This window comes from Zeugodacus cucurbitae, chromosome X (assembly GCF_028554725.1).
Source record: "Zeugodacus cucurbitae isolate PBARC_wt_2022May chromosome X, idZeuCucr1.2, whole genome shotgun sequence".
Classification (NCBI taxonomy): Eukaryota; Metazoa; Arthropoda; class Insecta; order Diptera; family Tephritidae; genus Zeugodacus; species Zeugodacus cucurbitae.
In genome coordinates, this window is record NC_071672.1 from 32,152 (window position 1) to 56,993 (window position 24,842).

The window sequence follows — 24,842 nt, forward strand, 5'->3', positions numbered from 1 at the left end:
GGTTTTTGCCATTTGGTGGGGGGTGTCAATGCCCATCTTCGAACCAAGATTTTCGTCTAAAATATTCCCTCAAAATTTCTTCAATATACTGAGAGACTTAACTATAATTTCGGTAAAAAATTTGTTAGAAGTACTGAGGTCCTCATATTCGATATATAGGGTCTTGAAAACTTATGGACCGATTTCGACGATTTTTAGAAGGGCGATGCCACTCTTTAAATACAGTATTTTTGTCAAGTTCTGCACCGATATCTTCACTAGTACTTACTTTATATATTGTAAAGTAAACAATTCAGATCGTCTTCAAAGTTCCGGTATATAGGAAGTAGGCGCAATTGTGAAGCGATTTGGCCAATTTTCACAACTTATTATTGGGGGGTAAGGAAACTATTACAAACCAAGTTTCAATGAAATCGGTCGAGTAGTTCCTGAGGTTTTTGACCCATAAGTGGGCGATGCCACGCCCTTTTTCCATTTTGTAAAAAAATCTGAGTGCAGCTTTCATCTGCCATTTCTTATGTGAAATTTAGTGTTTCTGGCGTTTTTTGTTATTGAGTTAACTCACTTTTAGTAGTTTTCAACATAACCTTTGTATGGGAGGTGGGCGTGGTTACAATCCGATTTCCTCCATTGGACTGTATAAGGTAGTACCTAAAAGAAACGACTCTAGAAAGTTTCCTTGATATACCTTTAGTAGTTTGCGAGATATGTACAAAAAACTTAGTAGGGGGAGGGGCCACGCCCACTTCGACGGACAGACAGACATCCGGATTTGAACTTTTCTCGTCACCCTGATCATTTGGATATATATAACCCTATATCTAACTCGTTTAGTTTTAGGACTTACAACCAACCGTTTTGTGGACAAAACTATAATACTCTCGTAGCAACTTTGTTGCGAGAGTATAAAAAAGAATAACAAAAGGAAAAAACAACAACAACTATAAAAACAATCAGGAGTAAGGTACTACCCAGAGAGTATGTACACTACCAGGAGTAACCTGGTACACTAGAGATTATGTACACTACCAGGAGTAAGTACTACTCCTGGTAGTTGTACGCGCGGTGTTTATTTATGCAAAATAGTATTTTGCCGATCATTGCATTCATGTTAGGACATGAGCTGCAGTGTAATTGTGCGCTTTGTGTGTATGTTTTGTTGTTGAGTAAAGATAATGCAATTTGGTGTACATGGCATAGCTGGTGAACGTATTTGTTGATTGAAGGAGGCGAGTATGTTGAATTGTTTTTGATTTGTTTTTAAATATGATTTGTTTAAAATAAAACAAAAACAAAGTGTAAAGAGAATTTAGTGTGCATTGCATAGCTGTTGACCGTATTCGTTGATTGAAGGAGGCGAGTATGTTGAATTGTGTTTGATTTGTTTTTAAATATGATTTGTTTAAAATAAAACAAAAACAAAAACTAAAAAAAGTGTAAAGAGAATTTGGTGTGCAGTGCATAGCTGTTGAACGTATTAGTTGATTGAAGGAGGCGAGTATGTTGAATTGTGTTTGATTTTTGGTCGAAAGGCTTTCAAAAAGGTAGAAGTGCTAGCTTATGAATTGGTCGTCGAACGATTCTCTTCGTCGTTCGAATGTCCACCACACGTATTTTAGAGTCCTTCCGTGGTATACCAGGAGTAAGTACTACCAGAAAGTATGTACACTACCATGAGTAAGAACTACCACAAAATACGTACACTACGAAAATAACCACAACAAAAGAAAAAATAGAATAACAAAAGGAAAAAAAACAACAACAACTATAAAAACCCTACGAAACCGAAAGAATATGAAGAATACATAAAATAAAATAGTTGTACGCGCGGTGTTTATTTATTCTCTTCTTAACTGGCGTAGAAACCGCTTACGCGGTTATAGCCGAGTCCACAACAGTGCGCCACGCATCTCTCCTTTTGGCGGTTTGGCGCCAATTGGTAATACCAAGTGAAGACAGGTCCTTCTCCACCTGGTCCTTCCACCGGAGTGGAGGTCTCCCTCTTCCTCGGCTTCCACCAGCGGGTACTGCATCGAAAACTTTCAGAGCTGGGGCACTTTCATCCATTCGAACAACATGACCCAGCCAGCGTAGCCGCTGTCTTTTTATTCGCTGGACTATGTCTATGTCGTCGAACAACACATACAGCTCATCATTCCATCTTCTGCGGTATTCGCCGTTGCCAATGTTTAAGGGACCGTAAATCTTCCGCAAAACCTTTCTCTCGAAAACTCCTAGTGCCGTCTCATCGGATGTTGACACCGTCCACGCTTCTGCACCATAAAGTAGGACGGGAATGATGAGGGACTTGTAGAGTTTAGTTTTTGTTCGTCGAGAGAGGACTTTACTTTTCAATTGCCTACTCAGTCCATAGTAGCACCTGTTGGCAAGAGTGATTCTGCATTGGATTTCAAGGCTGACATTATTATCGGTGTTAATGTTGGTTCCTAGGTATACGAAATTATCTACAACTTCAAAGTTATGACTGTCAACAGTGACGTGGGAGCCAAGACGCGAATGCGCTGACTGTTTGTTTGATGACAGGAGATATTTCGTCTTGTCCTCGTTCACCACCAGACCCATTCGCTTCGCTTCCTTATCCAGGCGGGAAAAAGCAGAACTAACGGCGCGGTTGTTGCTTCCGATGATATCAATATCATCGGCGTACGCCAGGAGCTGTACACTCTTGTAGAAGATTGTACCTTCTCTATTTAGCTCTGCAGCTCTTATAATTTTCTCCAGCATCAAGTTAAAGAAGTCGCACGATAGCGAGTCACCTTGTCTGAAACCTCGTTTGGTATCGAACGGCTCGGAGAGGTCCTTCCCGATCCTGACGGAGCTTTTGGTGTTGCTCAACGTGTTTATTTATGCAATATAGTATTTTGCCGTTCATTGCATTCATGTTAGGACAAGAGCGGCAGTGTAATTGTGCGCTTTGAGTGCATGTTTTGTTGTTGAGTGAAGATGATGCAATTTGGTGTACATTGCATAGCTGGTGAACGTATTCATTAATTGAAAGAGGCGAGTATGTTGAATTGTGTTTGATTTGTTTTTAAATATGATTTGTTTAAAATAAAACAAACACAAAAACAAAAGCAAAGTGTAAAGAGAATTTGGTGTGCAGTGCATAGCTGTTGAACGTATTAGTTGATTGAAGGAGGCGAGTATGTTGAATTTTGTTTTATTTGTTTTTAAATATGATTTGTTTAAAACAAAAACAAAAACAAAAAAAAACTATGGTGTGAAGAAATAAGTGTGCCAAGTTTCATCAAGATATCTTAATTTTTACTCAAGTTACAGCTTGCACAGACGGACGGACGGACGGACGGACGAACGGACAGACAGACATTCGGATTTGAACTCCACTCTTCACCCTGATCACTTTGGTATATATAACCCTATATCTAACTCGTTTAGTTTTGGGTGTTACAAACAACCGTTATGTGAACAAAACTATAATACTCTCTAGCAACTTTATTGCGAGAGTATAAAAACAATCAGGAGTAAGTTTCTACCCAGAGATTATGTACACTACCAGGAGTAAGTACTACGAAACCGAAACCGAAAGAATATGAAGAATACATAAATGGCTACTGAAAATAGTTCTGGGTGTACACCGGATAATCCTTTTCGAAGGAACTCTAAAATTATGAGATCACCTCCTATTATCGAAATTGAGGTATCCACCGTTGCTGGATCAGCAAAAGCCTAACCTAAAAGCGCAGCTTTTATGAGAAAAGTCGTCGAAGCATTATTTCCGAAGCATTATTTCCGAAGCACGATCCGATTTTATAAATTGAACGACAAAACGAAGGCGGCGCCCTTAATTACGGAAGAAGAAATATTGGCCATAGCGAAAAAAATTAAAAAAAAATAAGAGCAACAAAGCACCTGGGATAGACGGCATACCTAACAGGGTTCTAAAGGTAGCTATAACTTCAAGACCTGCCCTTTTTGTCAAAATGTATAACGCATGTATAAAAGAAGGGGTGTTCCCCGACCCTTGGAAAGTACAGCGCTTAGTTCTACTTCCTAAACCGAAGAAACCAGAAGATCCTTCATCATATCGACCACTGTGCATGCTCGATACAATGGGAAAGGTGTTCGAAAATATAATAAGAAACCGCTTGGATTCAGCAATCCAAAAAGCCGGCGGACTTTCAGAAACACAATACGGCTTTATAAAACAGAAGTCCACTATTGACGCATTGAAAGAAGTCGTCGACACAGCATAATGTGCGGTGAGTGGCAAACGATGGAAAGGTGGGACAAAAAAATATTGCGCGCTGATTACCCTGGATGTGAAGAATGCTTTCAACTCAGCGAAATGGGCAAACATAATAAAAGCCCTATATGATATACGGCCCCTCAATACCTCATAAAAATAATAATGAGTTATTTTGAAAATAGAAGGCTGCAAGAGCTACTGTGTTACGAGCGGAGTACCGCAGGGATCGGTTTTAGGACCCCTTTTATGGAATCTAATGTATGACGGGGTGCTGAAAATACAACAACCAAAAACTGTGAAATTAATCGCATATGCCGACGACCTTATAGTAGTAGCAGTGGCTAAGCACATAGCTGACCTCCGCATCAAATGCAATGATTGTATAAATGGTCTACGACAATGGTTCTCTTCCATGAGTTTGCATAAATTATAACGCCAAACATTTAACGCCCTATCAAGAATGATGGCAAATAAAGGCTGCGTGCGTTCCAACCGGCGATTTCTAATTGCAAAAGCTATGAGATCCGTAATATTGTATGCGGTCCCAATATGGGCCCAAGCGCTAGACTTAAAAGCGTATATCAGACCAATTAATGTGGTACATCGACTATCAGCAATAAGAGTAATAAGTGCTTTCAGAACTATATCCAGCGAAGCAGCTGAAGTATTGGCAAGTATGCCGCCCATAGACATCCAGGGTGATGAATTCGCAAGATTAAGCGAACTATCAAAACCCACAGTATCAAAAAAGAGAGAAGAGAGAGTTAAGACTATAACAATGTGGCAGCAGCGGTGGCAAACCTCAACCGTCTGGACTCCCAGACTTATCCCTGACATCCAGTCATGGATAAATAGACAGCATGGGGACTTGAACTTTCATTTGACCCAAATATTAAGTGGTCATGGGTGCTTTACAAGCTATCTCCACAAATTCCATCACGACGATAGTCCGTATTGTCCGATGTGTACGGAGTCCATAGAAGATTCCGATCACGTACTTTTTCACTGAGCTCGATTTTTGAACGTAAGGGACAGGCTGAAAACTGCACTTGGGGGTAGTTTTACGGTGGGAAACTTGACTGCACTTATGTGCCAGTCCCCAAATAAGTGGAAAGCTGTTAGCGAAGCGGCAGCTTCAATTATGATAGAACTGAGACATGTACAACAGGTTAGGCGTCTGTCTGTCCGTGCCATAGAGGAGACCTAAAATTGTCTTTTCACTCCCACGAAGTAATACTTTATCCGGTGGTTCCGTGGGAGAGTCTTGAGTTGGGAGTAGGTTAGGTTTAGCGGATTAAAGTTCCGCACTTTCGATGCTTCCCCCCACTATAAAAAAAATAGCTGTTGAACATATTCGTTGATTGAAGGAGGCGAGTATGTTGAATTGTGTTTGATTTTTGGTCGAAAAGCTTTCTAAAAGGTAGAAGTGCTAGCTTATGTATTGGTCGTCGAATGATTGCCTTCCTTGTTCGAATGTCCACCACACGTATTTTAGAGTCCTTCCAGAATAATTCGATGTAACGAACAGGCCTGGCAATTAATGTGTTCGTTATATCGGAAAACTACTTTACTACCACAAAGTATGTACACTACCAGGAGTAAGTACTACCTAGAAAGTATGCACACTACTAGGTGTAAGTACTACCTAGAAAGTATGTTCACTACCATGAGTAGGAACTACCACAAAATACGTACACTACAAAAACAACAACAACAAAAGAAAAAAAGAATAACAAAAGGAAAAGACAACAACAACTATGAAAACATTTCGGAATAAGGTACTACCCAGAGAGTATGTACATTACCAGGAGTAAGTACTACCTAGAGATTATGTACACTACCAGGAGTAAGTACTGCGAAACCGAAATCGAAACCGAAAGAATATAAAGAATACATAAAATAAAATAAAATAGTTGTACGCGCGGTGTTTATTTATGCAATATAGTACAAGAATGATAGAAGAGTAAGTACTGCGAAACCGAAATCGAAACCGAAAGAATATAAAGAATACATAAAATAAAATAAAATAGTTGTACGCGCGGTGTTTATTTATGCAATATAGTACAAGAATGATAGAAGACAAGATTACGACATTCGTTTACAGGTAGCTGTTTTGGGTTTTGAGTTCCTGTTGAGTGACAACTTTCACGACCCAGAACACAATAAACAAAAGACAAATTTACAAATTGCACGGTGGTACAAAGCAATAAAACCAAAACAAAGAGCTGAAGTCAAGGCTAGTGCTTAATTATTATTTAAAATTCTAAGTGAAAAATGTATTAACTTGAAAAAGAAGTCCACAATGGCAGAATTAAACAACAATAGTACAAAAAAGTCGTATATAAAGATTTTTTTTCACTTTTCCAACCAACAAAAAAGTTGGCAAAATGGCGAACTTTTTGTAACAAAACATATAATTTTAATTATAAATATGCATTATTATATTGGATCATTTTATAAATGAAGATTTTAAGAATTACGTTCATTGTGATATTTTATCTGCACATTATTCAATTTGGTTCACTATGTTTCACATTTCTTCTGTTGCCTATTCCCATTCGTGGGTCGTGAACGCTTCAGTCTATCTTGTCTTCTATCATTCTTGATATAGTATTTTGCAGTTCATTGCATTCAAGTTAGGACATGAGCGGCAGTGTAATTGTGCGCTTTGTGTGCATGTTTTGTTGTTGAGTAAAGATGATGCAATTTGGTGTGCATTGCATAGCTGTTGAACGTTTTCGTTGATTGAAGGAGACGAGTATGTTGAATTGTGTGTGATTTTCGGTCGAAAGGCTTTCAAAAAGGTAGAAGTGCTAGCTTATGAATTGGTCGTCGAATGATTCCCTTCGTTGCTCGCATGTCCACCACACGTATTTTAGAGTCCTTCCGTGGTATACAGTTTAAAACTTTTTCAATTTGCCATTTTTGTGATGGTATATTATATTCATTGATGATGACCATTGAGTTATTTTTGATGTTTGGTTGTTCCGACTGTTTAATGCTTGTGATTTGATTCCATTTGTGTAAGTTTCATATTTCAACTGAATATCTTCGCGCTGGGAGTGCTCTTAGTGCACTACTAATGATAAAATGTCCCGGTGTTAATGCTATCCTATAAGTGAGTACCCGAATTAGCGAAAAACTCGATGTAACGAACAGGCCTGGCAATTAATGTGTTCGTTATTTCGGAAAACTACTTTACTACCACAAAGTATGTACACTAACATGAGTAAGAACTACCACAAAATACGTACACTACAAAAACAACAACAAAAGAAAAAAGAATAACAAAAGGAAAAAAACAACAAAAACAACAACAACTATAAAAACAATCAGGAGTAAGGTACTACCCAGAGAGTATGTACAGTAATACCCCGGACTTACGGTTGCCGTGTAAGTCGAATTCGCGTAAGTTGGGGTTCAACGTTGCATATAAATACATATAAAGTTTGTTTAATCGGGACCAGAGTTTAAAGAAAACAATAATTTAGAAGAAAAATGTTTAATAAAGTGTAGGATAATAAAAAAATATTACATTGTTATGAATAAAGTAAGCTAAACCGAAGTTATTTTGATGTCGAAGGCTTCATATATTCTAACAGTGTTGCCTGACGAGTTAAATTTGTCTTCTTTTCACGTAAAATTTCCTCGTAGCATACCAGTAATTTTTTTATCCCTCGTTTTGTAGTAGAAATGCGTTCTTCATTAGAATCAATTTTTTCTAAAATTTGTAACCCCTTTTCAATTGAATTGAGCCCTTCTGTTAAGTTTGCAATTGTCATTTGATTTACCGATTCAACTGGGTCTAGCGAATCAGTTTGGTCAATATCTTGCTCATACTTACGCATTTCTATAACGTCGTCAATTGTTAGCTCTTGATTGTGTGAATCTAGCAATTCTTGAACGTCATCATTATCGACCTCTAAATTTAATTGCTTGCCGATATCGACCACTTCTTCTATTATGCTATCGATTTGTTCAGGATCTGAAATGGTTTCTCCTTGGGTTTCAGAGGTGAAAAAAAATGGACACAGTTTTTTCCAGACACCATTGAGAGTTTTTTGTGAAACCTCATTCCAAGATTGTCCAATAATTCTTACAGCATCTAAAACATTGAATTGCTTCCAAAAGTCTTTAACAGAAAGCTCATTGTTTTGTCTCATAGCTTCATGTAGATGTGCAAATGACCGCCTTGTGTAGTAAGCTTTAAATGTTTTAATGACTCCCTGGTCCATTGGTTGAAGCAAGCTGGTAGTGTTTGGTGGCAAAAATACAACTTCCACACGTGGATCGAAATTAATTAGAGTTGCGGGAGGATGACCTGGCGCATTGTCAATTAGTAGCATCACTTTGAATGGGATTTCTTTTAATCGGCAGTAACGTTCGACTTCAGGAATAAAATGATGGCCAAACCAGTCTTCAAAAAGAGAAGCTGTCACCCAAACTTTTGCATTAGACTTCCAAATGACAGGCAAACCAGCTTTAGATTTATTTTTTAAGGCTCTTGGATTTTCTGAGCGATAAACTAAGAGAGGTTTTAATTTACAATCTCCAGCTGCATTCGCACCAACCATCACTGTTAATCGATCCTTGGCGGCTTTAAAACCTGGAAAAGTTTTCTCTTCACGCGCAATAAAAGTTCTTTTAGGCATTTTCTTCCAAAAAAGACCTGTTTCATCTACGTTGAAAATAGTTTGACTAGTGTAGCCACCTTCATCTATCATTGTTTTGAGTTTTTCTGGATAGAGAGATGCAGTTTCTTTATCAGCGCTTGCCGCTTCTCCACTCTCTGCGATGCTATGCCAATTACAACGACTCTTAAATCGGCTGAACCAGCCGTTACTAGCTTTAAACACTTCATTTTCAGCCGCCTCCCCAGCTTCTTCTTTTAGTTTTTCAAAAATCTGCTTTGCTTGAAAGCACACTGTATTTTGATCAACAGGACAATTTTTCACTCTTACTTGATTATCACACCATGACTGTAGCAATGTTTCCATCTGTGCGATAATACCGTGACGCTTACTGATGATACTTGAATTCAAAGATTGAGAGTCTTTCACAGCGGTCATAATTTTTTCTTTACCTTTTACAACCGTTCGGACTGTTGATTCCGGTAGGTCAATTTCTTTGCCAATTCACAAATTTTCATTTTTGCTTCAAAGTCTTTAATTATATTCAGTTTACACTCCAAAGACAGTGTTTTTCTTTTCTTGTTAGGCTCAAATGACTCATTTTTCGTTCTTTTAGACGACATAATTAGAAATTATAAATAAAACGCACTGCGCACTTAAAACAATTTCACGCGGAACACGTTTAAACCTGTCGCAAATTGAACACTGAGTGGGCGGAGCGAGAGAGCCGATGCGCGAGTTAATACCTTCACCTATATATACAACGTGAACATTCAAACAAAGGGAGATAACATCATGCCACAAGAATCAACAGCAAATATCATGCCACCTAAAACAACGAATCACAGCACGCCACGCTACATCAGTATAAAGCTATAAATACAGTGTATCGGACGCACTGTGTGTTCTTCAACTTAGTTTAATATAAACCATAGACATAGTTAGATGTATTTTATAATACCTTTATATTAAATAAAGAGAAACCCAGGAGTAATATCCTGGTAAAATATATATTTTAGAATTGCCTAAATAGCATTCTTAATTCGCGCGGCAATCAAAATGAAAAACCGCGTATCTTCGAATTCGCGTAAAACGGGGTAGCGTAGGTCGGGGTATTACTGTACACTACTCCTGGTAGTTGTACACCAAATTGGTGTACATGGCATAGCTGGTGAACGTATTTGTTGATTGAAGGAGGCGAGTATGTTGAATTGTGTTTGATTTGTTTTTAAATATGATTTATTTACAATAAAACAAAAACAAAGTGTAAAGAGAATTTAGTGTGCATTGCATAGCTGTTGACCGTATTCGTTGATTGAAGGAGGCGAGTATGTTGAATTGTGTGTGATTTTTGGTCGAAAGGCTTTCAAAAAGGTAGAAGTGCTAGCTTATGAATTGGTCGTCGAATGATTCTCTTCGTTGTTCGAATGTCCACCACACGTATTTTAGAGTCCTTCCAGAATAATTCGATGTAACGAACAGGCCTGGCAATTAATGTGTTCGTTATTTCGGAAAACTACTATACTACAACAAAGTATGTACACTACCAGGAGTAAGTACTACCTAGAAAGTATGTGCACTACCAGGAGTAAGTACTACCAGAAAGTATGCACACTACTAGGTGTAAGTACTACCTAGAAAGTATGTTCACTACCATGAGTAGGAACTACCACAAAATACGTACACTACAAAAACAACAACAACAAAAGAATAAAAGAATAACAAAAGGAAAAGACAACAACAACTATGAAAACATTTCGGAATAAGGTACTACCCAGAGAGTATGTACATTACCAGGAGTAAGTACTACCTAGAGATTATGTACACTACCAGGAGTAAGTACTGCGAAACCGAAATCGCAACCGAAAGAATATGAAGAATACATAAAATAAAATAAAATAGTTGTACGCGCGGTGTTTATTTATGCAATATAGTACAAGAATGATAGAAGACAAGATTACGACATTCGTTTACAGGTAGCTGTTTTGGGTTTTGAGTTCCTGTTGAGTGACAACTTTCACGACCCAGAACACAAAAAACAAAAGACAAATTTACAAATTGCACGGTGGTACAAAGCAATAAAACCAAAACAAAGAGCTGAAGTCAAAGCTAGTGCTTAATTATTATTTAAAATTCTAAGTGAAAAATGTATTAACTTGAAAAAGAAGTCCACAATGGCAGAATTAAACAACAATAGTACAAAAAAGTCGTATATAAAGAATTTTTTCCACTTTTCCAACCAACAAAAAAGTTGGCAAAATGGCGAACTTTTCGTAACAAAACATATAATTTTAATTATAAATATGCATTATTGAATTGGATCATTTTATAAATGAAGATTTTAAGAATTACGTTCATTGTGATATTTTATCTGCACATTATTCAATTTGGTTCACTATGTTTCACATTTCTTCTGTTGCCTATTCCCATTCGTGGGTCGTGAACGCTTCAGTCTGTCGTAATCTTGTCTTCTACCATTCTTGATATAGTATTTTGCCGTTCATTGCATTCAAGTTAGGACATGAGCGGCAGTGTAATTGTGCGCTTTGTTCTGTTGTTGAGTAAAGATGATGCAATTTGGTGTGCAATGCATAGCTGTTGAACGTTTTCGTTGATTGAAGGAGACGAGTATGTTGAATTGTGTGTGATTTTTGGTCGAAAGGCTTTCAAAAAGGTAGAAGTGCTAGCTTATGAATTGGTCGTCGAATGATTCCCTTCGTTGTTCGCATGTCCACCACACGTATTTTAGAGTCCTTCCGTGGTATACAGTTTAAAACTTTTTCAATTTGCCATTTTTGTGATGGTATATTATATTCATTGATGATGACCATTGAGTTATTTTTAATGTTTGGTTGTTCCGACTATTTAATGCTTGTGATTTGATTCCATTTGTGTAACCTGCTTATTCCAACTGAAAATCTTCGCGCTGGGAGTGCTCTTAGTGCACTACTAATGATAAAATGTCCCGGAGTTAATGCTATCCTATAAGTGAGTACCCGAATTAACGAAAAATTCTATGTAACGAACAGGCCTGGCAATTAATGTGTTCGTTATTTCGGAAAACTACTTTACTACCACAAAGTATGTACACTACCAGGAGTAAGTACTACCAGAAAGTATGTACACTACTAGATGTAAGTACTACCTAGTAAGTATGTACACTATGGGTAAGAACTACCACAAAATACGTACACTACAAAAACAACAACAAAAGAAAAAAAGAATAACAAAAGGAAAAAAACAACAACAACTATAAAAACAGTCAGGAGTAAGGTACTACCCAGAGAGTATGTACACTACCAGGAGTAAGTACTACCTAGAGATTATATACACTACCAGGAGTAAGTACTACGAAACCGAAATCGAAACCGAAAGAATACATAAAATAAAATAAAATAGTTGTACGCGCGGTGTTTATTTATGCAGTACAGTATTTTGCCGTTCATTGCATTCATGTTAGGACATGAGCTGTAGTGTAATTGTGCGCCTTGTGTGCATGTTTTGTTGTTGAGTAAAGATAATGCAATTTGGTGTGCATTGCATAGGTGTTGAACGTAGTCGTTGATTGAAGGAGGCGAGAATGTTGAATTGTGTTTGATTTGTTTTTAAATATGATTTGTTTAAAATAAAACAAAAGCAAAAACAAAAACAAAGTGTAAAGATAATTTAGTGTGCATTGCATAGCTGTTGAACGTATTCGTTGCTTGAAGGAGGCGAGTATGTTGAATAGTGTGTGATTTTTGGTCGAAAGGCTTTCAAAAAGGTAGAAGAGCTAGCTTATGAATTGGTCGTCGAATGATTCTCTTCGTTGTTCGAATGTCCACCACACGTATTTTAGAGTCCTTCCGTGGTATACAGTTATCTTCATGGATGATGACCATTAAGTTGTTTTTGATGTTTGGTTGTTCTGACTGTTTAATGCTTGTGATTTGATTCCATTTGTGTAAGTTTCATATTTCAAGTGAAAATCTTCGCTCTGGGAGTGCTCTTAGTGCACTACTAATGATAAAATGTCCCGGTGTTAATGCTATCCTATAAGTGAGTACCCGAATTAACGAAAAACTCGATGTAACGAACAGGCCTGGCAATTAATGTGTTAGTTATTTCGGATAACTACTTTACTACCACAAAATACGTACACTACAAAAACAACAACAAAAGAAAAAAGAATAACAAAAGGAAAAAAACAACAACAACTATAAAAACAATCAGGAGTAAGGTACTACCCAGAGAGTATGTACACTACCAGGAGTAAGTACTACTCCTGGTAGTTGTACGCGCAGTGTTTATTTATGCAAAATAGTATTTTGCCGATCATTGCATCCATGTTAGGACATGAGCTGCAGTGTAATTGAGCGCTTTGTGTGTATGCTTTGTTATTGAGTAAAGATAATGCAATTTGGTGTACATGGCATAGCTGGTGAACGTATTTGTTGATTGAAGGAGGCGAGTATGTTGAATTTTGTTTGATTGTTTTAAAATATGATCTGGCACTTATGTGCCAGTCCCCAAATAAGTGGAAAGATGTTAGCGAAGCGGCAGCTTCAATTATGATAGAACTGAGACATGTACAACAGGTTAGGCGTCTGTCTGTCCGTGCCATAGAGGAGACCTAAAATTGTCTTGTCACTCCCACGAAGTCATACTTAATCCGGTGGTTCCGTGGGAGAGTCTTGAGTTGGGAGTAGGTTAGGTTTAGCGGATTAAAGTTCCGCACTCCGGCTTTCGATGCTTCCCCCTAATATATAAACAAAAAAAAAATAGTTGTTGAACGTATTCGTTGATTGAAGGAGGCGAGTATGTTGAATTGTGTTTGATTTTTGGTCGAAAGGCTTTCTAAAAGGTAGAAATGCTAGCTTATGAATTGGTCGTCGAATGATTGCCTTCTTTGTTCGAATGTCCACCACACGTATTTTAGAGTCCTTCCAGAATAATTCGATGTAACGACAGGCCTGGCAATTAATGTGTTCGTTATTTCGGAAAACTACTATACTACAACAAAGTATGTACACTACCAGGAGTAAGTACTACCTAGAAAGTATGTGCACTACCATGAGTAAGTACTACCAGAAAGTATGCACACTACTAGGTGTAAGTACTACCTAGGAAGTATGTTCACTACCATGAGTAGGAACTACCACAAAATACGTACACTACAAAAACAACAATAACAAAAGAAAAAAAGAATAACAAAAGGAAAAGACAACAACAACTATGAAAACATTTCGGAATAAGGTACTACCCAGCGAGTATGTACATTACCAGGAGTAAGTACTACCTAGAGATTATGTACACTACCAGGAGTAAGTACTGCGAAACCGAAATCGAAACCGAAAGAATATGAAGAATCCATAAAGTAAAATAAAATAGTTGTACGCGCGGTGTTTATTTATGCAATATAGTACAAGAATGATAGAAGAAAAGATTACGGCATTCGTTTACAGGTAGCTGTTTTGGGTTTTGAGTTCCTGTTGAGTGACAACTTTCACGACCCAGAACACAAAAAACAAAAGACAAATTTACAAATTGCACGGTGGTACAAAGCAATAAAACCAAAACAAAGAGCTGAAGTCAAAGCTAGTGCTTAATTATTATTTAAAATTATAAGTGAAAAATGTATTAACTTGAAAAAGAAGTCCACAATGGCAGAATTAAACAACAATAGTACAAAAAGTCGTATATAAAGAATTTTTTTCACTTTTCCAACCAACAAAAAAGTTGGCAAAATGGCGAACTTTTCGTAACAAAACATATAATTTTAATTATAAATATGCATTATTGAATTGGATCATTTTATAAATGAAGATTTTAAGAATTACGTTCATTGTGATATTTTATCTGCACATTATTCAATTTGGTTCACTATGTTTCACATTTCTTCTGTTGCCTATTCCCATTCGTGGGTCGTGAACGCTTCAGTCTGTCGTAATCTTGTCTTCTATCATTCTTGATATAGTATTTTGCCGTTCATTGCATTCAAGTTAGGACATGAGCGGCAGTGTAATTGTGCGCTTTGGGTGCATGTTTTGTTGTTGAGTAAAGATGATGCAATTTGGTGTGCAATGCATAGCTGTTGAACGTTTTCGTTGATTGAAGGAGACGAGTATGTTGAATTGTGTGTGATTTTTGGTCGAAAGGCTTTCAAAAAGGTAGAAGTGCTAGCTTATGAATTGGTCGTCGAATGATTCCCTTCGTTGTTCGCATGTCCACCACACGTATTTTAGAGTCCTTCCGTGGTATACAGTTTAAAACTTTTTCAATTTGCCATTTTTGTGATGGTATATTATATTCATTGATGATGACCATTGAGTTATTTTTAATGTTTGGTTGTTCCGACTATTTAATGCTTGTGATTTGATTCCATTTGTGTAACCTGCTTATTCCAACTGAAAATCTTCGCGCTGGGAGTGCTCTTAGTGCACTACTAATGATAAAATGTCCCGGAGTTAATGCTATCCTATAAGTGAGTACCCGAATTAACGAAAAATTCTATGTAACGAACAGGCCTGGCAATTAATGTGTTCGTTATTTCGGAAAACTACTTTACTACCACAAAGTATGTACACTACCAGAAGTAAGTACTACCAGAAAGTATGTACACTACTAGATGTAAGTACTACCTAGTAAGTATGTACACTATGGGTAAGAACTACCACAAAATACGTACACTACAAAAACAACAACAAAAGAAAAAAAGAATAACAAAAGGAAAAAAACAACAACAACTATAAAAACAGTCAGGAGTAAGGTACTACCCAGAGAGTATGTACACTACCAGGAGTAAGTACTACCTAGAGATTATATACACTACCAGGAGTAAGTACTACGAAACCGAAATCGAAACCGAAAGAATACATAAAATGAAATAAAATAGTTGTACGCGCGGTGTTTATTTATGCAGTACAGTATTTTGCCGTTCATTGCATTCATGTTAGGACATGAGCTGTAGTGTAATTGTGCGCCTTGTGTGCATGTTTTGTTGTTGAGTAAAGATAATGCAATTTGGTGTGCATTGCATAGGTGTTGAACGTATTCGTTGATTGAAGGAGGCGAGAATGTTGAATTGTGTTTGATTTGTTTTTAAATATGATTTGTTTAAAATAAAACAAAAGCAAAAACAAAAACAAAGTGTAAAGATAATTTAGTGTGCATTGCATAGCTGTTGAACGTATTCGTTGCTTGAAGGAGGCGAGTATGTTGAATAGTGTGTGGTTTTTGGTCGAAAGGCTTTCAAAAAGGTAGAAGTGCTAGCTTATGAATTGGTCGTCGAATGATTCTCTTCGTTGTTCGAATGTCCACCACACGTATTTTAGAGTCCTTCCGTGGTATACAGTTATCTTCATGGATGATGACCATTGAGTTGTTTTTGATGTTTGGTTGTTCCGACTGTTTAATGCTTGTGATTTGATTCCATTTGTGTAAGTTTCATATTTCAACTGAAAATCTTCGCTCTGGGAGTGCTCTTAGTGCACTACTAATGATAAAATGTCCCGGTGTTAATGCTATCCTATAAGTGAGTACCCGAATTAACGAAAAACTCGATGTAACGAACAGGCTTGGCAATTAATGTGTTAGTTATTTCGGATAACTACTTTACTACCACAAAGTATGTACACTACCATGAGTAAGAACTACCACAAAATACGTACACTACAAAAACAACAACAAAAGAAAAAAGAATAACAAAAGGAAAAAACAACAAAAACAACAACAACTATAAAAACAATCAGGAGTAAGGTACTACCCAGAGAGTATGTACACTACCAGGAGTAAGTACTACTCCTGGTAGTTGTACGCGCGGTGTTTATTTATGCAAAATTGTATTTTGCCGATCATTGCATTCATGTTAGGACATGAGCTGCAGTGTAATTTTGCGCTTTGCGTGTATGCTTTGTTGTTGAGTAAAGATAATGCAATTTGGTGTACATGGCATAGCTGGTGAACGTATTTGTTGATTGAAGGAGGCGAGTATGTTGAATTGTGTTTGATTTGTTTTAAAATATGATCTGGCACTTATGTGCCAGTCCCTAAATAAGTGGAAAGATGTTAGCGAAGCGGCAGCTTCAATTATGATAGAACTGAGACATGTACAACAGGTTAGGCGTCTGTCTGTCCGTGCCATAGAGGAGACCTAAAATTGTCTTGTCACTCCCACGAAGTCATACTTAATCCGGTGGTTCCGTGGGAGAGTCTTGAGTTGGGAGTAGGTTAGGTTTAGCGGATTAAAGTTCTGCACTCCGGCTTTCGATGCTTCCCCCTAATATAAAACAAAAAAAAAAAAAATAGCTGTTGAACGTATTTGTTGATTGAAGGAGGCGAGTATGTTGAATTGTGTTTGATTTTTGGTCGAAAGGCTTTCTAAAAGGTAGAAGTGCTAGCTTATGAATTGGTCGTCGAATTGATTGCCTTCTTTGTTCGAATATCCACTACACGTATTTTAGAGTCCTTCCAGAATAATTCGATGTAACGAACAGGCCTGGCAATTAATGTGTTCGTTATTTCGGAAAACTACTATACTACAACAAAGTATGTACACTACCAGGAGTAAGTACTACCTAGAAAGTATGTGCACTACCATGAGTAGGAACTACCACAAAATACGTACACTACAAAAACAACAACAACAAAAGAAAAAAAGAATAACAAAAGGAAAAGACAACAACAACTATGAAAACATTTCGGAATAAGGTACTACCCAGAGAGTATGTACATTACCAGGAGTAAGTACTACCTAGAGATTATGTACACTACCAGGAGTAAGTAATGCGAAACCGAAATCGCAACCGAAAGAATATGAAGAATACATAAAATAAAATAAAATAGTTGTACGCGCGGTGTTTATTTATGCAATATAGTACAAGAATGATAGAAGACAAGATTACGACATTCGTTTACAGGTAGCTGTTTTGGGTTTTGAGTTCCTGTTGAGTGACAACTTTCACGACCCAGAACACAAAAAACAAAAGACAAATTTACAAATTGCACGGTGGTACAAAGCAATAAAACCAAAACAAAGAGCTGAAGTCAAAGCTAGTGCTTAATTATTATTTAAAATTCTAAGTGAAAAATGTATTAACTTGAAAAAGAAGTCCACAATGGCAGAATTAAACAACAATAGTACAAAAAAGTCGTATATAAAGAATTTTTTTCACTTTTCCAACCAACAAAAAAGTTGGCAAAATGGCGAACTTTTCGTAACAAAACATATATTTTTAATTATAAATATGCATTATTGAATTGGATCATTTTATAAATGAAGATTTTAAGAATTACGTTCATTGTGATATTTTATCTGCACATTATTCAATTTGGTTCACTATGTTTCACATTTCTTCTGTTGCCTATTCCCATTCGTGGGTCGTGAACGCTTCAGTCTGTCGTAATCTTGTCTTCTATCATTCTTGATATAGTATTTTGCCGTTCATTGCATTCAAGTTAGGACATGAGCGGCAGTGTAATTGTGCGCTTTGGGTGCATGTTTTGTTGTTGAGTAAAGATGATGCAATTTGGTGTGCAATGCATAGCTGTTGAACGTTTTCGTTGATTGAAGGAGACGAGTATGTTGAATTGTGTGTGATTTTTGGTCGAAAGGCTTTCAAAAAGGTAGAAGTGCTAGCTTATGAATTGGTCGTCGAATGATTCCCTTCGTTGTTCGCATGTCCACCACACGTATTTTAGAGTCCTTCCGTGGTATACAGTTTAAAACTTTTTCAATTTGCCATTTTTGTGATGGTATATTATATTCATTGATGATGACCATTGAGTTATTTTTAATGTTTGGTTGTTCCGACTATTTAATGCTTGTGATTTGATTCCATTTGTGTAACCTGCTTATTCCAACTGAAAATCTTCGCGCTGGGAGTGCTCTTAGTGCACTACTAATGATAAAATGTCCCGGAGTTAATGCTATCCTATAAGTGAGTACCCGAATTAACGAAAAATTCTATGTAACGAACAGGCCTGGCAATTAATGTGTTCGTTATTTCGGAAAACTACTTTACTACCACAAAGTATGTACACTACCAGGAGTAAGTACTACCAGAAAGTATGTACACTACTAGATGTAAGTACTACCTAGTAAGTATGTACACTATGGGTAAGAACTACCACAAAATACGTACACTACAAAAACAACAACAAAAGAAAAAAAGAATAACAAAAGGAAAAAAACAACAACAACTATAAAAACAGTCAGGAGTAAGGTACTACCCAGAGAGTATGTACACTACCAGGAGTAAGTATTACCTAGAGATTATATACACTACCAGGAGTAAGTACTACGAAACCGAAATCGAAACCGAAAGAATACATAAAATAAAATAAAATAGTTGTACGCGCGGTGTTTATTTATGCAGTACAGTATTTTGCCGTTCATTGCATTCATGTTAGGACATGAGCTGTAGTGTAATTGTGCGCCTTGTGTGCATGTTTTGTTGTTGAGTAAAGATAATGCAATTTGATGTGCATTGCATAGGTGTTGAACGTATTCGTTGATTGAAGGAGGCGAGAATGTTGAATTGTGTTTGATTTGTTTTTAAATATGATTTGTTTAAAATAAAACAAAAGCAAAAACAAAAACAAAGTGTAAAGATAATTTAGTGTGCATTGCATAGCTGTTGAACGTATTCGTTGCTTGAAGGATGCGAGTATGTTGAATAGTGTGTGGTTTTTGGTCGAAAGGCTTTCAAAAAGGTAGAAGTGCTAGCTTATGAATTGGTCGTCGAATGATTCTCTTCGTTGTTCGAATGTCCACCACACGTATTTTAGAGTCCTTCCGTGGTATACAGTTATCTTCATGGATGATGACCATTGAGTTGTTTTTGATGTTTGGTTGTTCCGACTGTTTAATGCTTGTGATTTGATTCCATTTGTGTAAGTTTCATATTTCAACTGAAAATCTTCGCTCTGGGAGTGCTCTTAGTGCACTACTAATGATAAAATGTCCCGGTGTTAATGCTATCCTATAAGTGAGTACCCGAATTAACGAAAAACTCGATGTAACGAACAGGCTTGGCAATTAATGTGTTAGTTATTTCGGATAACTACTTTACTACCACAAAGTATGTACACTACCATGAGTAAGAACTACCACAAAATACGTACACTACAAAAACAACAACAAAAGAAAAAAGAATAACAAAAGGAAAAAAACAACAAAAACAACAACAACTATAAAAACAATCAGGAGTAAGGTACTACCCAGAGAGTATGTACATTACCAGGAGTAAGTACTACCTAGAGATTATGTACACTACCAGGAGTAAGTAATGCGAAACCGAAATCGCAACCGAAAGAATATGAAGAATACATAAAATAAAATAAAAGAGTTGTACGCGCGGTGTTTATTTATGCAATATAGTACAAGAATGATAGAAGACAAGATTACGACATTCGTTTACAGGTAGCTGTTTTGGGTTTTGAGTTCCTGTTGAGTGACAACTTTCACGACCCAGAACACAAAAAACAAAAGACAAATTTACAAATTGCACGGTGGTACAAAGCAATAAAACCAAAACAAAGAGCTGAAGTCAAAGCTAGTGCTTAATTATTATTTAAAATTCTAAGTGAAAAATGTATTAACTTGAAAAAGAAGTCCACAATGGCAGAATTAAACAACAATAGTACAAAAAAGTCGTATATAAAGAATTTTTTTCACTTTTCCAACCAACAAAAAAGTTGGCAAAATGGCGAACTTTTCGTAACAAAACATATAATTTTAATTATAAATATGCATTATTGAATTGGATCATTTTATAAATGAAGATTTTAATAATTACGTTCATTGTGATATTTTATCTGCACATTATTCAATTTGGTTCACTATGTTTCACATTTCTTCTGTTGCCTATTCCCATTCGTGGGTCGTGAACGCTTCAGTCTGTCGTAATCTTGTCTTCTATCATTCTTGATATAGTATTTTGCCGTTCATTGCATTCAAGTTAGGACATGAGCGGCAGTGTAATTGTGCGCTTTGTTTTGTTGTTGAGTAAAGATGATGCAATTTGGTGTGCAATGCATAGCTGTTGAACATTTTCGTTGATTGAAGGAGACGAGTATGTTGAATTGTGTGTGATTTTCGGTCGAAAGGCTTTCAAAAAGGTAGAAGTGCTAGCTTATGAATTGGTCGTCGAATGATTCCCTTCGTTGCTCGCATGTCCACCACACGTATTTTAGAGTCCTTCCGTGGTATACAGTTTAAAACTTTTTCAATTTGCCATTTTTGTGATGGTATATTATATTCATTGATGATGACCATTGAGTTATTTTTGATGTTTGGTTGTTCCGACTGTTTAATGCTTGTGATTTGATTCCATTTGTGTAAGTTTCATATTTCAACTGAAAATCTTCGCGCTGGGAGTGCTCTTAGTGCACTACTAATGATAAAATGTCCCGGTGTTAATGCTATCCTATAAGTGAGTACCCGAATTAGCGAAAAACTCGATGTAACGAACAGGCCTGGCAATTAATGTGTTCGTTATTTCTTAAAACTACTTTACTACCACAAAGTATGTACACTAACATGAGTAAGAACTACCACAAAATACGTACACTACAAAAACAACAACAAAAGAAAAAAGAATAACAAAAGGAAAAAAACAACAAAAACAACTATAAAAACAATCAGGAGTAAGGTACTACCCAGAGAGTATGTACAGTAATACCCCGGACTTACGGTTGCCGTGTAAGTCGAATTCGCGTAAGTTGGGGTTCAACGTTGCATATAAATACATATAAAGTTTGTTTAATCGGGACCAGAGTTTAAAGAAAACAATAATTTAGAAGAAAAATGTTTAATAAAGTGTAGGATAGTAAAAAAATATTACATTGTTATGAATAAAGTAAGCTAAACCGAAGTTATTTTGATGTCGAAGGCTTCATATATTCTAACAGTGTTGCCTGACGAGTTAAATTTGTCTTCTTTTCACGTAAAATTTCCTCGTAGCATACCAGTAATTTTTTTATCCCTCGTTTTGTAGTAGAAATGCGTTCTTCATTAGAATCAATTTTTTCTAAAATTTGTAACCCCTTTTCAATTGAATTGAGCCCTTCTGTTAAGTTTGCAATTGTCATTTGATTTACCGATTCAACTGGGTCTAGCGAATCAGTTTGGTCAATATCTTGCTCATACTTACGCATTTCTATAACGTCGTCAATTGTTAGCTCTTGATTGTGTGAATCTAGCAATTCTTGAACGTCATCATTATCGACCTCTAAATTTAATTGCTTGCCGATATCGACCACTTCTTCTATTATGCTATCGATTTGTTCAGGATCTGAAATGGTTTCTCCTTGGGTTTCAGAGGTGAAAAAAAATGGACACAGTTTTTTCCAGACACCATTGAGAGTTTTTTGTGAAACCTCATTCCAAGATTGTCCAATAATTCTTACAGCATCTAAAACATTGAATTGCTTCCAAAAGTCTTTAACAGAAAGCTCATTGTTTTGTCTCATAGCTTCATGTAGATGTGCAAATGACCGCCTTGTGTAGTAAGCTTTAAATGTTTTAATGACTCCCTGGTCCATTGGTTGAAGCATGCTGGTAGTGTTTGGTGGCAAAAATACAACTTCCACACGTGGATCGAAATTAATTAGAGTTGCGGGAGGATGACCTGGCGCATTGTCAATTAGTAGCATCACTTTGAATGGGATTTCTTTTAATCGGCAGTAACGTTCGACTTCAGGAATAAAATGATGGCCAAACCAGCTGAAGAGAAGCTGTCACCCAAGCTTTTGCATTAGACTTCCAAATGACAGGCAAACCAGCTTTAGATTTATTTTTTAAGGCTCTTGGATTTTCTGAGCGATAAACTAAGAGAGGTTTTAATTTACAATCTCCAGCTGCATTCGCACCAACCATCACTGTTAATCGATCCTTGGCGGCTTTAAAACCTGGAAAAGTTTTCTCTTCTCGCGCAATAAAAGTTCTTTTAGGCATTTTCTTCCAAAAAAGACCTGTTTCATCTACGTTGAAAATAGTTTGACTAGTGTAGCCACCTTTATCTATCATTGTTTTGAGTTTTTCTGGATAGAGAGATGCAGTTTCTTTATCAGCGCTTGCCGCTTCTCCACTCTCTGCGATGCTATGCCAATTACAACGACTCTTAAATCGGCTGAACCAGCCGTTACTAGCTTTAAACACTTCATTTTCAGCCGCCTCCCCAGCTTCTTCTTTTAGTTTTTCAAAAATCTGCTTTGCTTGAAAGCACACTGTATTTTGATCAACAGGACAATTTTTCACTCTTACTTGATTATCACACCATGACTGTAGCAATGTTTCCATCTGTGCGATAATACCGTGACGCTTACGGATGATACTTGAATTCAAAGATTGAGAGTCTTTCACAGCGGTCATAATTTTTTCTTTACCTTTTACAACCGTTCGGACTGTTGATTCCGGTAGGTCAAATTTCTTTGCCAATTCACAAATTTTCATTTTTGCTTCAAAGTCTTTAATTATATTCAGTTTACACTCCAAAGACAGTGTTTTTCTTTTCTTGTTAGGCTCAAATGACTCATTTTTCGTTCTTTTAGACGACATAATTAGAAATTATAAGTAAAACGCACTGCGCACTTAAAACAATTTCACGCGGAACACGTTTAAACCTGTCGCAAATTGAACACTGAGTGGGCGGAGCGAGAGAGCCGATGCGCGAGTTAATACCTTCACCTATATATACAACGTGAACATTCAAACAAAGGGAGATAACATCATGCCACAAAAATCTACAGCAAATATCATGCCACCTAAAACAACGAATCACAGCACGCCACGCTACATCAGTATAAAGCTATAAATACAGTGTATCGGACGCACTGTGTGTTCTTCAACTTAGTTTAATATAAACCATAGACATAGTTAGATGTACCTTTATATTAAATAAAGAGAAACCCAGGAGTAATATCCTGGTAAAATATATATTTTAGAATTGCCTAAATAGCATTCTTAATTCGCGCGGCAATCAAAATGAAAAACCGCGTATCTTCGAATTCGCGTAAAACGGGGTAGCGTAGGTCGGGGTATTACTGTACACTACTCCTGGTAGTTGTACACCAAATTGGTGTACATGGCATAGCTGGTGAACGTATTTGTTGATTGAAGGAGGCGAGTATGTTGAATTGTGTTTGATTTGTTTTTAAATATGATTTGTTTAAAATAAAACAAAAACAAAGTGTAAAGAGAATTTAGTGTGCATTGCATAGCTGTTGACCGTATTCGTTGATTGAAGGAGGCGAGTATGTTGAATTGTGTGTGATTTTTGGTCGAAAGGCTTTCAAAAAGGTAGAAGTGCTAGCTTATGAATTGGTCGTCGAATGATTCTCTTCGTTGTTCGAATGTCCACCACACGTATTTTAGAGTCCTTCCAGAATAATTCGATGTAACGAACAGGCCTGGCAATTAATGTGTTCGTTATTTCGGAAAACTACTATACTACAACAAAGTATGTACACTACCAGGAGTAAGTACTACCTAGAAAGTATGTGCACTACCAGGAGTAAGTACTACCAGAAAGTATGCACACTACTAGGTGTAAGTACTACCTAGAAAGTATGTTCACTACCATGAGTAGGAACTACCACAAAATACGTACACTACAAAAACAACAACAACAAAAGAATAAAAGAATAACAAAAGGAAAAGACAACAACAACTATGAAAACATTTCGGAATAAGGTACTACCCAGAGAGTATGTACATTACCAGGAGTAAGTACTACCTAGAGATTATGTACACTACCAGGAGTAAGTACTGCGAAACCGAAATCGCAACCGAAAGAATATGAAGAATACATAAAATAAAATAAAATAGTTGTACGCGCGGTGTTTATTTATGCAATATAGTACAAGAATGATAGAAGACAAGATTACGACATTCGTTTACAGGTAGCTGTTTTGGGTTTTGAGTTCCTGTTGAGTGACAACTTTCACGACCCAGAACACAAAAAACAAAAGACAAATTTACAAATTGCACGGTGGTACAAAGC

The 24,842-nt window shown here is 36.7% G+C and overlaps 2 protein-coding genes across 2 annotated transcripts; both read right to left on the reverse strand.

Annotated features, from left to right (window-relative positions):
• Window positions 1-7,794: 7,794 nt before the first annotated feature.
• On the reverse strand, window positions 7,795-9,297 carry LOC128922955 (tigger transposable element-derived protein 1-like). The gene has a single exon (XM_054235381.1). It carries the CDS (start codon window positions 9,295-9,297, stop codon window positions 7,795-7,797), a length of 1,503 nt encoding a protein of 500 aa, XP_054091356.1.
• Window positions 9,298-21,714: 12,417 nt separating this feature from the next.
• LOC128922956 (tigger transposable element-derived protein 1-like) lies at window positions 21,715-22,494 on the reverse strand. Its single transcript, XM_054235382.1, has one exon. It carries the CDS (start codon window positions 22,492-22,494, stop codon window positions 21,715-21,717), a length of 780 nt encoding a protein of 259 aa, XP_054091357.1.
• Between the last annotated feature and the right edge of the window lie 2,348 nt (window positions 22,495-24,842).

Excerpts from the sequence above, each read along its gene's own strand:
- LOC128922955 (XM_054235381.1), bottom strand. The coding sequence starts at position 9,297 with ATGACCGCTGTGAAAGACTCTCAATCTTTGAATTCAAGTATCATCAGT.
- LOC128922956 (XM_054235382.1), bottom strand. The coding sequence starts at position 22,494 with ATGCTACTAATTGACAATGCGCCAGGTCATCCTCCCGCAACTCTAATT.